This window comes from Labeo rohita, chromosome 12 (genome assembly GCF_022985175.1).
Source record: "Labeo rohita strain BAU-BD-2019 chromosome 12, IGBB_LRoh.1.0, whole genome shotgun sequence".
Classification (NCBI taxonomy): Eukaryota; Metazoa; Chordata; class Actinopteri; order Cypriniformes; family Cyprinidae; genus Labeo; species Labeo rohita.
Genome location: NC_066880.1, coordinates 16,780,155 through 16,792,993, shown reverse-complemented (window position 1 = coordinate 16,792,993; position 12,839 = coordinate 16,780,155). Strand labels below are relative to the sequence as shown.

At 36.3% G+C, this 12,839-nt stretch overlaps 1 protein-coding gene across 2 annotated transcripts in view; it reads right to left on the bottom strand.

Annotated features, from left to right (window-relative positions):
• Positions 1-11,132, bottom strand: part of thrab (thyroid hormone receptor alpha b) — a 34,676-nt gene extending 23,544 nt beyond the window's left edge. The window contains exon 1 of one of the 2 annotated variants that reach the window (XM_051124587.1): positions 10,987-11,132. In XM_051124587.1, coding sequence (XP_050980544.1) covers positions 10,987-11,042 — 56 coding nt within the window. In that variant the 5' untranslated portion in view covers positions 11,043-11,132. Of the gene's footprint in view, positions 1-2,105; positions 2,629-10,986 lie in introns of those variants that run through there. The other variant, XM_051124588.1, reaches the window with a different exon arrangement.
• Positions 11,133-12,839: the final 1,707 nt, after the last annotated feature.

Below are 12,839 nucleotides of genomic sequence, written 5' to 3'. Positions count from 1 at the left end.
TGTTAGCATTCGACGCTAGTCCCTCAACACCCCTTCAACACCTCCGCTGCTGCTAACCCTAATGCTAGCTTCCTTAAATATACATCAAAAAGAGTTTGATTTTTAAAGAGAGAGCTGTTTTAAACCTCAGTGAACAGCATGTGATACTAATATGGGTGTATACGCATGATCATGAGCTGGATTTCGAGGGGAAAAACGCTTCATTAAAGGCATAAAAATTCATTTAAACATCAAAAGCTGTAGAGGTAGACATGTTTTCTGTTACATAACAGCTTGAGTTTTGCTTCCAAAAATACTGTGGAGGGACAATATCAGATATTATGTTCATGTACTTCGGTATTTACGTGGTATTCTGAGGCACTACAAGAATCCCAGTGGTATTTTTTGTTATATTTCTTAGTGTCTCGAGTTTGCCCTTTTCTCATTTGATAGAATCTTCTGGAAATTACCAAGAGAACACAAAACAAGGTTCATGTGATGTGCTCCCTCAAGCAATGGCGATGTCACACACATAAATACAAAGAAGGCCATCTTTGTTCAAAGCCATGGGGAAAAGATTATAAAAGGTTCAAAGTCTAATACTGGCTAGTGTGTTCTTTCGCTCGTCACATTGTTTTTGTCATTTGCTGTATTGATTCTGCAGCTGTGGAACGTCATTTATGAATGTCATTTAATATGTCTGACTGAGGTTCAGTCAGGACGCAGAAGCCTCTAGACTTTTCTCTCTCTCGTTCTCCCGGGCGAACGGAAATGTCACTCTAAAGCCGCGTCGTCTTCATCACAATCGCTCTGATTTGCTGTCGTGGATGGTTTTACCAATACAACTGTCAATCATCTGCTGCCCTCACGAGAACCTGCTTGTCACAAAAAAACAAACATTCAAACACAGATGGGCAACACTGTCTTCTACAACACATCTCAAGTGATAAATATTAAATACAAGATATATTTAATCACAATTCCATCACGAAAAAGCAACGTGCAAATATCCTGAGAAGATTAACAGATATACAGAGGCATAAAGCAGCAAGATAAAACAGCAAAGGCTTTTTTCCCCACTCTGACACTCACTATAAAAAGAAACCTCAGAGGGTTCTGCCTAGTCAGAAATGGATGGGAGGGGTACTTCAAAAAAATAAATAAATAACAGCCAAGTTGGCACTTGCTCTCTGCAGAAACATCAATTATTCCGGATCCAAATGGAAGAGCTACATAACTTTCCCATTAAAGGGACAGAGGACAACCACTGTAACATCTGAGAGGACAGGTTGCAATTTGCAGAGTAATACCGTGGTACGAGCCGGGAATGAGCAACTATCGTTTTGCACACAAAGCTACAAGCTCATAATCGGTCCGATCTGATAATACTAAAATAGATTCTCATTAAATTCTCAGATGCAGTAGCATACATGATTCAGGAGTATCAGAAATCTGCACGTCCAGTCAAAATCAGTCGACTGATACAGCACAGAAGATCCCAAAAAAGAAGTTAGAGCAACTGTTTCCACAGACTGGACCAGAAATAGATTTGTTTTGGGTTTTTCACAAATTTTACCAATAAATGGGTAATGTTTTTTTCATGATTTTTGATTATTTAACGCATGTTAAATAATATTAATAGTAGTAAGAATAGAAAAAAAATAACTACTACTATATTAATAATATTACAAACGATAAAAAACAACAATAATAAAACTACTACCACTAATAATGTAATTATTACAAATAATGCTAATAATAAATTAGTACTACTATTACCAATTATAATAATAACAAAAAAAACGCTACTACTACTACTACTACTAATAAAAATAATTTAACAAGTAATTTTAACATTATAATTAATATTATAAAACCAAAATACAATATTAGGATTTATAAAGATCTGGGCTAAAACCAACTTCTAGTTGATGAAATATTTTCAATTAAAAATACATTCACTGCAGAAACTGTGTAAAATCAGTTAGAAATGTTAATTTAAAAAGATTTTTCCTAAACTTTCCAGGTTTAGGCATCACAATCTGATCACGTGAACCTTGTTATTACCGTTATGAGAGCAGCATGACTAGACTTGTAGAGCGATACAGGTAGGAGAAGCGTCTCACCTGATAACGCAGTGGGATTGGAGGATGTGCATGGTGAAGACGAAACGCTCCGCTGTTCTTCAGGATTATAACTCTTCACCACATCAACGGAGCGAGCCGTATAAACACAGTCTGACTGAATTCTCTTTGATGCCTCTCTTGCATAAGTGCTCTCTCTCTCTCTCACCGCTGTTTGGCAACCCTCCCTCTCTTTTTTCCCCTCTGCCCACTGTCTAACTATGAATTTCCCGACTGTTCTTTACAAATTTTTCTAAGAATCCCTCGTGAGAGATTGTCTCTCTGGCTCTTAATCCGTCCCGTGGTCTGTGATTGGGTGTTGTGATCTCTCTTGCGGGCGGTAATCCGGGGTTAAGAGCGAGAGACGGTGAGATTGGGTGAGCGGTGTGATAAAGCAGGAGAGATGGAGCCTGAGATATGCCAGGACCCATAAACATGCCAACTGGTTCTGTCACCTCAGGTTTTTTCAGTTTTATTTACTCTGTACCTGTATGTGGTGTATTTATATCCAGCGAGGATTCATTCATCCTCTATGACAAGGCAAACACAGTGCAAGCAGTGACAGTGGGTTAATTCGGGGGAATAATATAAATAAATAAAAATGACAGAGGGAGTTTGGGGTGAAAAAGAACCATCACACTACATGACTCAACTCAGAAAGTTTGTGAGTTCAAAACTCCATCCTGAATTCAGATGCACAGTGATACACGACGTTCAAAATTCTGGGGTCAGATTTTTTTATATTTTGAAGGCTGTATTTCACTGTAAATTACACAAACAAAATTTGTCTACTATTTTTATATATGAAATTTATTCTTGTGATGGCAAATATAAATTTTCAGCAGCCATTTCTCCAGTCTTCAATACCACATCTTTCTTCTAAAAAAATTTTGATTTATTTAATGAACCCTTGCTGAAAAAAGTATACAATTCTGTGGGAACCCCAGGTATTAAGACTTGAATAGCATAATATAACAAAAATGATGTCTCTTACTGAAATATGTAGTAGAAAACCCATGAAAGATTAACATTATTTTAAAAAATCTACATTGTTTTATACATATTTTGGACTATGGGGGTGCCATTATTTCGATGATGTGAAATGGATGTATTTCTGTGAGCTACTGGCAATACCTGTTGCTATTTTTACCACAACACAAGTTGGAAAATAAAATACTGATATGATGACAACAGCTACTGAAAGAGCTTACAGGTGGTGATGGATCAGGGGTTGACCAATTATCTGCACCGATATTAAGCATTTTTATGGTTATAAGTATTGGTTATTTTCAAAACCGATTTGCTGATAAAGTAATTTAAAAGCATCTAAAGAAAGTTTTTGTTAGAGCGCTTGTTATTCTTAATTTTAACATTAATTAAAATTTTTACGCCAGACATAAATATCGGTTCAAAATATCGGTTATCGGTCTACTTGGTCTACAGGCATCGTCCACAGGCATTCTTTTCTTCTCTTCTTATCACTAGGAAAGTAGTGAAGAGTTACATCACTTATCTTGTTGCTCTTTGACTGAAAATTACAACCAAAATCGCAAAATGTGGCATCGTATCAGTATTTTTTATTCGAGTTGTGTTGTTGTAAAAATAGCAACAGGTATTGCCAGTAGCTCACCGAGTGTAGCCATTTCATGTCATTGAAATAATGGTGACCCCCAGAGTCCAAAATATGTATAAAATGATGTGGATTTTTTCAATAACGGAAGTCTTTCATAGGTTTTCTACATATTTCAGTAAGAGACATTGTTAACATTAAAATTAACCCATACAAGTCTTAATACACAGGGTTTCCTTTAAAAAATGGCATGGGAAAATTACCTTGATTAGAAATTCTTAATTCTGGTTTCAATTACTTTTCGATTAATCGTCCAGCCCTAGGATGGATATAAGCATAAGCTTAAACCAGGTGTGCCCAACCCTGTTCCTGGAGATCTACCTTCCTGCAGAGTTTAGTTCCAACCCTGATCAAACACAACTGTCTGGAATTATCAAGTGCTCCTTCAGATCCTAATTAGTTGATTTAGGTGTGTTTGATCAGGGTTGGAGCTGAACTCTGCAGGAAGGTACATCTCCAGGAACAGGGTTGAGCACCCCTGGCTTAAACCAAATGCTGCACCATTTATTTTCCCTACAAGGAGACTAAAAGCTTCCAGATATTGAGTGAAATCTGCGCTAAGAAACTTCTTTAGTGGCCGTGACATCATGACAAGCGTTGGCATGTTTACATCCTACCAGGATGGAATCTAGCGTTTCTTGTCTTTGCCATTTGTAAGCTCTTTCAGTAGCTGTGGTCTACGTAATACCTCAAAGGCATCAGGGCTAAAGTGGAAAGAACAAAGACGTGCGTCTTTAGGAAGTTTTATTCATCCACAGGCATCTTCCCATTCTTTTCTCCTCTTCTTATCACTAAGAAAAGCAGTAAAGACTTACATCGCTTCTCTTGTGTCCTTCGACTGAAAATTACAACCAAAAGCGCACAATGTGGCATCGTATCAGTATTTTATTTTTCTTGAGGTATTGGCAGTAGTCACCGAGTGCAGCCATTTCATGTCATCGACGGTCTTTCATGGGTTTTCTACTACATATTTCAGTAAGGCACATCTTTTACATAATATTAAACCATACAAGTCTTAATACCCGGGGTTTCCTTTAAAAAAAGAGAGATTGTTAATTTTGGTTTGATTACTTTTCGATTAATCGTCCAGCCCTAGGATGGATATAAACGTAGGCTTAAACCAAATGCTGTACCGTTGATTTTTCCCTACAAGGAGACTACAAACTTCCAGATATTGTGGATTTTTTAAATAATGGAAGTCTTTCATGGGTTTTCTACTACATATTTGAGTAAGAGACATCATTTACATTATATTAAGCCATACAAGTCTTAATAGCCAGGGTTTCCTTAAAAAAAAAAAACAAACTGACTGACACTTTTGTGTTTGTACATGTGTTTGTAAAGACATTTCGAAGAAATATTTCAAAGGCATGGCAGGTGAATCCAATTGTAAGGGGATTGAATTAATTATTCCCTGAAAATGAAGTGCTGAAATCAAGGCTTTGCTGTTTAAGAATCAGTAGCGGAGAGCGTCGTGATTTGAGTGGCAGGAAGCTCAGAGTCTTAGGATCTGTCAAGCCTCAAAGAAAAGTCTTATGCAAAGAGAAGTTTTGGAGTCACTCCACCTTGCGTTTCCTTCCTTCTAAATCCCTCATTGTGTGTTTGCCGTTTCCCTCTCTCTCTCTCCCTCGCTGTCTCTCTTCTCACTGCTCTCTGCCAGTTTTATGAGAGCTTATTTTAGACCCTGTCTAAATGTGATCTGGCAGCTCCCAGCTAATGTCAGAACAAAAGCCACGTGCACACTTGCAAAGAGCAGAGAAGAAAAGAAGCTGATGGGATGCCGCTAAATGTATGTAAATGTGCATTCACACCCTGTATGTGTTTGTCTAGGGGGTGCTGGCATGTCTGCATGAGAGAGTAGATGTGATAAAACAGTCCACTAGCCTGAAACTCATGTGACTCCAGCTGGAGGGATGGTGGCACCGTTGTCTAAACCGCTTCTACCAATATGTGTCCTTGCATGTATTAGTGCCACACTGCACTTTGTGAATCTCTCAGTAGATGAGAACTGCATGCTTAGTGTTATAATATCTGTATGTTGGTGCAGGGACATCACATTATGCTGTAGATGTTGTAGAACAGAAGGTGTGAAGGAAATAGTGATACAGATGTGCAAAGTTACTGAGGTTACTTGAGGTTCCTTGAGGTTATTTTTTATAAAGTTTGCAAGTCTAATATTTGTAAAAAAGTATAATTTTTCAACCTCATTTTCAATCTCTGTGAAAAACTGGACTTGTACTTGCAGAAATGGAAGTAAATGCCCACTGCTGTGATTGGTTAACTTCACTGCACCATACCCATGCTCTTATTTACAGCATGTCATGTGTTTTGATACTTGAGATTGCAAGTGCTGTGATAAAGCTAGGGGTGGGCGATATGACTGAATTATCATGATATGAGTATTTTTATTTCATGGTAACAATATATATTACAATATAGTTATTTTTGCTTTATTATACCAAAATGTTTGATTTCTTGTCACCACTGTCAATATCACAAAAAACTATATAATAAAACACAAGCTCACTGAAGCCAAGTAAACAGTCAGTGATTAAATAAGAATAAGAAACTAATTTCTAGTAATAAGAAAAAACTACAGTAGAACTAATAAATAAAAAATGCTACTTACCATACATTGTATAAAGTAATGATAATAATAATACTTTATTGTCAGACAAGTCTGAAATTTTTCTCACATAACAGTAGGCGTGTTTCCATTACAGATTTGCGCAAAACTTTAGCGATATTTTATAAATGACGATAAAAAAGTACTGCGAAATGATGTTTCCATCAACCGACGTTATGCAACTAAAACGTGATTTGTTTCTCTTGCGATAAGTCATGGCAACGGATTTTGGTGGGATTTGGACAGATTTTGGCTTTATTTAATTGAAAGACGCATATGCGTGCATCTTTACAGGAGCAGCGCCCTTATACTTGAGAGCAGCTACGTATGAAGTGTTTCTTGGAGTTTATAGTACATTGAAGAATGATCATATGCCTGTTCACGTCATGTGACCTGTAAATGCGGAAAAGCTGTTTCCATTGCAGTTTTGTGAAATATTCCTTTTTTGAATTGGCTGAAAAACCACCTGTGTAGAGTGTAGAGTAGTAACCTGCTGTATTTACAGGAATAACCCTGGAAACCACTATATTACTGCTATCCCAAAAGCGCCACCTACTGTCAAAAAGTGAATTTACATTTTCATTCAAGATTCAGGCAGTGTTGATAAAATGAACAGATTGCCGGAAGTATTGTCATCGCACTATGCATCTAGGCTCTAAATTGGAGGGAAATCTGCGGCAATTTAGAAAAATTAGAAGCTCCTCTGAATATTGCGGAGTTTGGTTGATTTCACATTAAACTATGTGACTGCAAAATCACGAAATCCTAGAAGGACTGATTATTACTGTATTTGCATTACAAAAGATGTTGCAGCTTAAGTAGGTTTAAGAAATTACATTGTTTCTCATTCATTTGCCAATCGTTAATCATTACCAAATGTAACCAAAGTAAAAGACGGCAACATAGTACTTGCTTCTGCTAAATGCTTGGAATATAAAATTAAAAAGGACTATGCTGCTGCTAAAGAGAAGAAAGATCCTGTAGCAGATCGAGGCAGGTGGTGCTGGGGAGGAGGAGGGCTAAGACAAAGACATGCATAGAGTGCAGTTATTATATTTGATGGATGTGTTCTGGTTATATAGAGAAAAAGTAATGAGTATGTGAATCCGATTGGCTGTAAATGTTAAACTGAGTGCGAATAGAGATTCATGGCTAAACGAATCATTTAATAATTTATTTTGCAGGTTTTGCCAATCTTCAACCAAAAGGTCTTGGTTATTTGGTGATTCCCCAGTTACTAAAACTGAATTGCAAAAACTAAAACTGAAACTGAACATGAAATAAAAACTAAAACTAAACTGAAATTCAAACATCTTGGAGAAAAATATATGGAAAAAGCAAACTCATCATGAACTCACTTAGGGTAAAGGCCTCAGTGCTCTGCAGGCACCGTGTCTGTCTGATTAAGGTGGATTACACCTTTTCAGAGGATAGACATGCTGTACGTCTAACAGCAGGAAAATCCTGTCAATTGAATTTATGCAAATCTAGGAGCTTTTAAAAATAAATGGTGAAGATCCAAAAAAAAAAATGATGTCAGGCAGGACAGATTAAAACCATGTACAAGCATTTGCTTCTTCTGACCATTGTGGCACATTGACTCAAACAGGCATGCATTTGCATAAACACAAAGCGCATGTGAACATGCCTGTTTCTTCTCCACATATCAAGTTTGAAATCAGCCCAGACATCTGTGGAACGCCCTGATACAGTTCGTTTACCACAATCTATACGATATGGTTGGAGACAGTTTGAAATAAAACTTAGCTGTAATAGTTCCAAACTGCCAACAAACATCAAATATAACCTTAATCAAGTGATTCTGTTTGGAACATACTCTAATTAGTGATGTGGGTTAAAATTCTATTAGTTAGGACATCGACACCAGCTCCACCAATGGCGTGAGTTTGGGGCGGAGCTAAATGTCTAGTTAAATAATGGCAAATATGAGTGTTTAAAGCTGGTTCTCCCTCGCTTGGAAAAGAAACATCTGAACCCCCATGGACATGAGGTTTGGAAAGGTGATTGGGAGGCGGTTAGTAGAATTGGCGAGGAAGCAAGAGAGCGAGTAATGAAAGTAAGGGAAGAAGAAATCAGCTCGATTAAGATGAACGGAACCGTGTGATTGCTACTCCCGCTCTTTGATTTAACCCAGAATGCTGTGCTCCGTGATCAGCTAATCTACTGACAGGTGGCCTCTGTGTAATTAAGCTGAAGGGCCCTCGTTTAATCGCTTCTTGATCGAGCACGCTGGGAATCTGACCCCGCATTCCTGGGGTCTTGTCCATTATATGCGCGCACACACACACACATACACACAAACACGGATCTGCAGCAAGACAAAGTCGTGTTGGGGTCCTGATGTACAGCCTTGTGTGGTGGCTCGTTTTCCTAATGATGCTTCTGTGTTAATTAATGCACAAACTAATAAGTGTGCTGAGCAGGCTGAAAACCTTTCACCTGTTCTCAAGCATCATTGATTTAATGATGGTTAATCCTGAACATGTATAGACTAATTAGAGGATGATGCATTAAGTGGGGTGGAAAGTGGAAAAAAAAAAACATGCCATGCCTTCAGACATACGTTTATTAGTATTTATATATATATATATATATATATATATATATATATATATATATATAGACCATTTCGTCAGATGTAAACATACTGGTCCCGATACACTTCCTGTTTCTTTTTTTTTTAACTTTACACAAACATCACAAAAAAATACAACCAACATAACATTTGACTGGATGAAAATGTTACATTAGCACCTTTAAGATGTATTTGTATATGTGACATAAAAAAAAAAAAAAAAAACAGGAAGTGCTTCTGGACCAGTGTTGTTTACATCTAGCGAAATGGTCTATACATATATATATATATATATATATATATATATATATATATATATATATATATATATATATATATATATATATATATATATATATATATATATATAATATAGTATTATATAGTATATTATATATATATATATTATATATAGTATATGATATCTTAGTATATAATTTGTTAGTCAAAAGTTTACATACACCTTGTACAATGTTAATTATTTTACCAAAATAAGAGGAATCCATCAAAATGCATGATTTTTTTTATGTAGTACTGACCTGAATAAGATATTTCACATAAAATATAGTCCACAAGAGAAGATAATCACTGAATTTATAAAAATGACCCCGTTCAACAGTTTACATATGCTTGATTCTTGATACCGTGTTGTTACCTGAATGATCCACCTGATTTTTGTTTGTTTTTTTGTTTTTTAAGATACATGTTTTCACACTGAGGACAACTGAGACTCAACTGATGCTTTAGAAGGAAACACAATGCATTAGGAGCAGGGGGTGAAAACTTTTGAATTTGAAGATCAGGGTAAATTTAACCTATTTTGTCTTCTGAAAAAGATCTTCTGTAGCTTCTGAAGGGCAGTACTAAATAAAAAACATATATGATATTTGGGTAAAGTAAGAAAAATATACACATCTTCATTTTGGTAAAATAATTAACATTTTTGCAGATTCCACAAGGTGTATGTAAACTTTTGACTTCAACTGTATAAAGTACTAAAATAACTTTTTTAGGATTATATATATATATATATATATATATATATATATAGTATATAGCACAAAAATAGTTTAGTATTATATACAAGTATAGCATTTATTAATATTTCTGACTAGTATATAATTTTATATTTTCAGTTTTCATTTTAATTATAGTTTAATTTCTAATTTATAATTCTTTGATGTATAATTTTTTTTTAGATTTACGTTTATATCTAAAGAAAATACTGAATAATAATAATTAACACACACAATCTCACTAATAGCCACACTAACTGGCCAACTAGTCATCCATTGTGACAAAGTAACAACACACCTCTCCACAACAAATCATTAGGTATCTGTGCTTAGCGAAGTGGAAAAGCAACACTAGATGTGCTAAATAAAGATATCACCCAAGGACTGATCACACATTAGACATTTCACACACACACACTGAAAAGGAAGACTTGATGTGTTCTGCTAACTGGCAGAAACACTGCTATTGGCTTTAAAACAAGCTCTTTTTAGAACGTGAGGGGGCAGTCTGTACTGTCCTGCTAAACCAAAAACCTACACTGCAGCACGTACACGTGTGTGTGTATGTGTGTTTGCGTGTAATATTTGAGAGTGTGCTGACTTTTGACAGTAACAGGCATTCTCAAAGGCTTTAGTGAACGTTCCTGCTGGCTCCAGACCTTATATAAAATGTGTGTGCAGAGTAGATGCTGAGGTAAAGGCTGGTCTCTTAGCGTCTGCCTTTAGACTCAAAAGCACGGCTTAGAGCCAGCACCACACTCACTGTGAGATGTACACACACAAATGGAACCAGTTACTGGGAAAACTGAATTATGTAGGAGACTGTGTGCATTGACCAGAAAATTTAAGTTTCCCGAAGCATCACTACGTGAAATAAAATTCGATAAACACACACACATATAAGCAAGGAGCGCAGGCAACTTTACACCAAAACATTAAACTTTAGCATTATGATTAACGCCGTAGCTTTACTAATGAGTCTGGACTCTCTTGTGGGATAATAGTAACAGGCTCACCGTTTCTCTTCTCCCTCTGATTGGTTTGGGTCTTGCTCCTTGGGCATGTGTTCCATTCACCTTATTTCCATCCAGCAGCCAATCATGTGAGACTGAGGCGGGCCCCACCCTCGAATGCACGCCTGTCATTCGCGGGTTGTGATGAGTCAGACAGTCATCGGACGGCTCTGTGGAGCGACGCTCACAAACCAAGCCCACCGCACTCTCCAACTCAGACGGCCAGTGATAATGCAGCAATATGTGATGAGGTCTGTAAAAAAACAGAGAATCAAAATTAGCATGTGCAGTAATTAATGCAGAAAAACAATGATGAAAAAACAATTCGAGATCACAACATAAGTGTTGCTTTCGTTGCAAAACTTTTTTGTTTTATAGGGAGCGCAAAGTTTCTAGGGTGAACCCAAGTTTTCTTGGGGGAGTGCAAAAATATAATTGTTTATCCAATTAATATTTTTTATGGGGTTCCATACAAACTAAAAAAGTGAAGCCAAAGATTTGTTATTTATAATTTATATATAATTAATGTGTTTATAATTAATATATTTTGTTTGTTTTTTTCATATCATTTTCACCACTAGGATCACTAAAATTGAGAGTTTACAAATAAAAGTAATCTTGTATCAATGTATTAAAAAATAATGCCATGCAAAAATAATGGCATGACCCTCACAAACTTTGGCAAATCTAAATATAGTGGATTCAGTCAACTGTATTTATTTATTATTTACTTATTTTTTGAGTAGAAAATCTAAAAACTGGCAAAACAATAAATAAAACATAAATAAAACAATAATAATAAAATTAATTAATTAATTAAAAAATAAACTAAATATGTGACCCACGACCACAAAACCAGTCATAAGGGTCAAAAATTAAGCTGAGATATATTTACAGTAGGAATTTTATAAAATATCTTCATGGAACATGATCTTTACTTAATATCCTAATGATTTTTGGCATAAAAGACAAATCAATAATTTTGACCCATGCAATGTATTTTTGGCTATTGCAACAAATTTACCCGAGCGACTTAAGACTGGTTTTGTGGTCCAGGGTCACAAAACAAAGCAAAACAAATAAAATACTCCTTTATAATAACTCTGGTCTACATTCTAGTCTGAAACTGAGTGTCACATGTGTGTGCATCCCCCTCTTCTTTTCACTGTCTGTCCCATGTGACATGCTACCCATGAGTTCTCCAGAGCATAGCCGGCTCACTGGAGACAGCGAGCGCACTTTCCAGGAGACAACTATGATTAGAAAAGACCTAATCCCATCTCTTTTTTTACCACATACTCTGTGCAAACCCAGGAGCTCACGTGTGCCACTAGGCTGCTCTTTCACTTCTTTGGCAGCAGTGATGTGTCTTAAAACCTGTGTAAATCACAAGGCCTCAACTGCCTCGATAATCTGGATTAGGTTGGTAGGATATTGAGGAAAAACGATTATTGCGATTCCACAGGACTACTATTTGATTCTGATGAGCTGGACCACTCTACCTGGATATGTCATGGGCTACAGTCTTTAAACTGTGTAGACTTAAGGGATGTCTGTGTATGCAGACTGTTAAAATTGACACTTAAGTCTAAACATAACAGATGAGATTAGGCATTGGAAGTCAACACATAAAAGCAAATTAGGGATTTGGCAACACAACAAATCAGTATCCAAATTTAGTCTCTGTTTTGTCGTTGTCACAGGTCAGCAAGGTCAGACTATGAGTCCAAAAAAAGCCACTGATCCTAGATTCTTTTTCAAGCTGGGTGGTATACTGGTTGTGAGAATACAGAATAAGGCAATACTGTTTACAGACACAAAGTAGTTATAATGTTGTGTGTGCTTCTGAAAAAAGC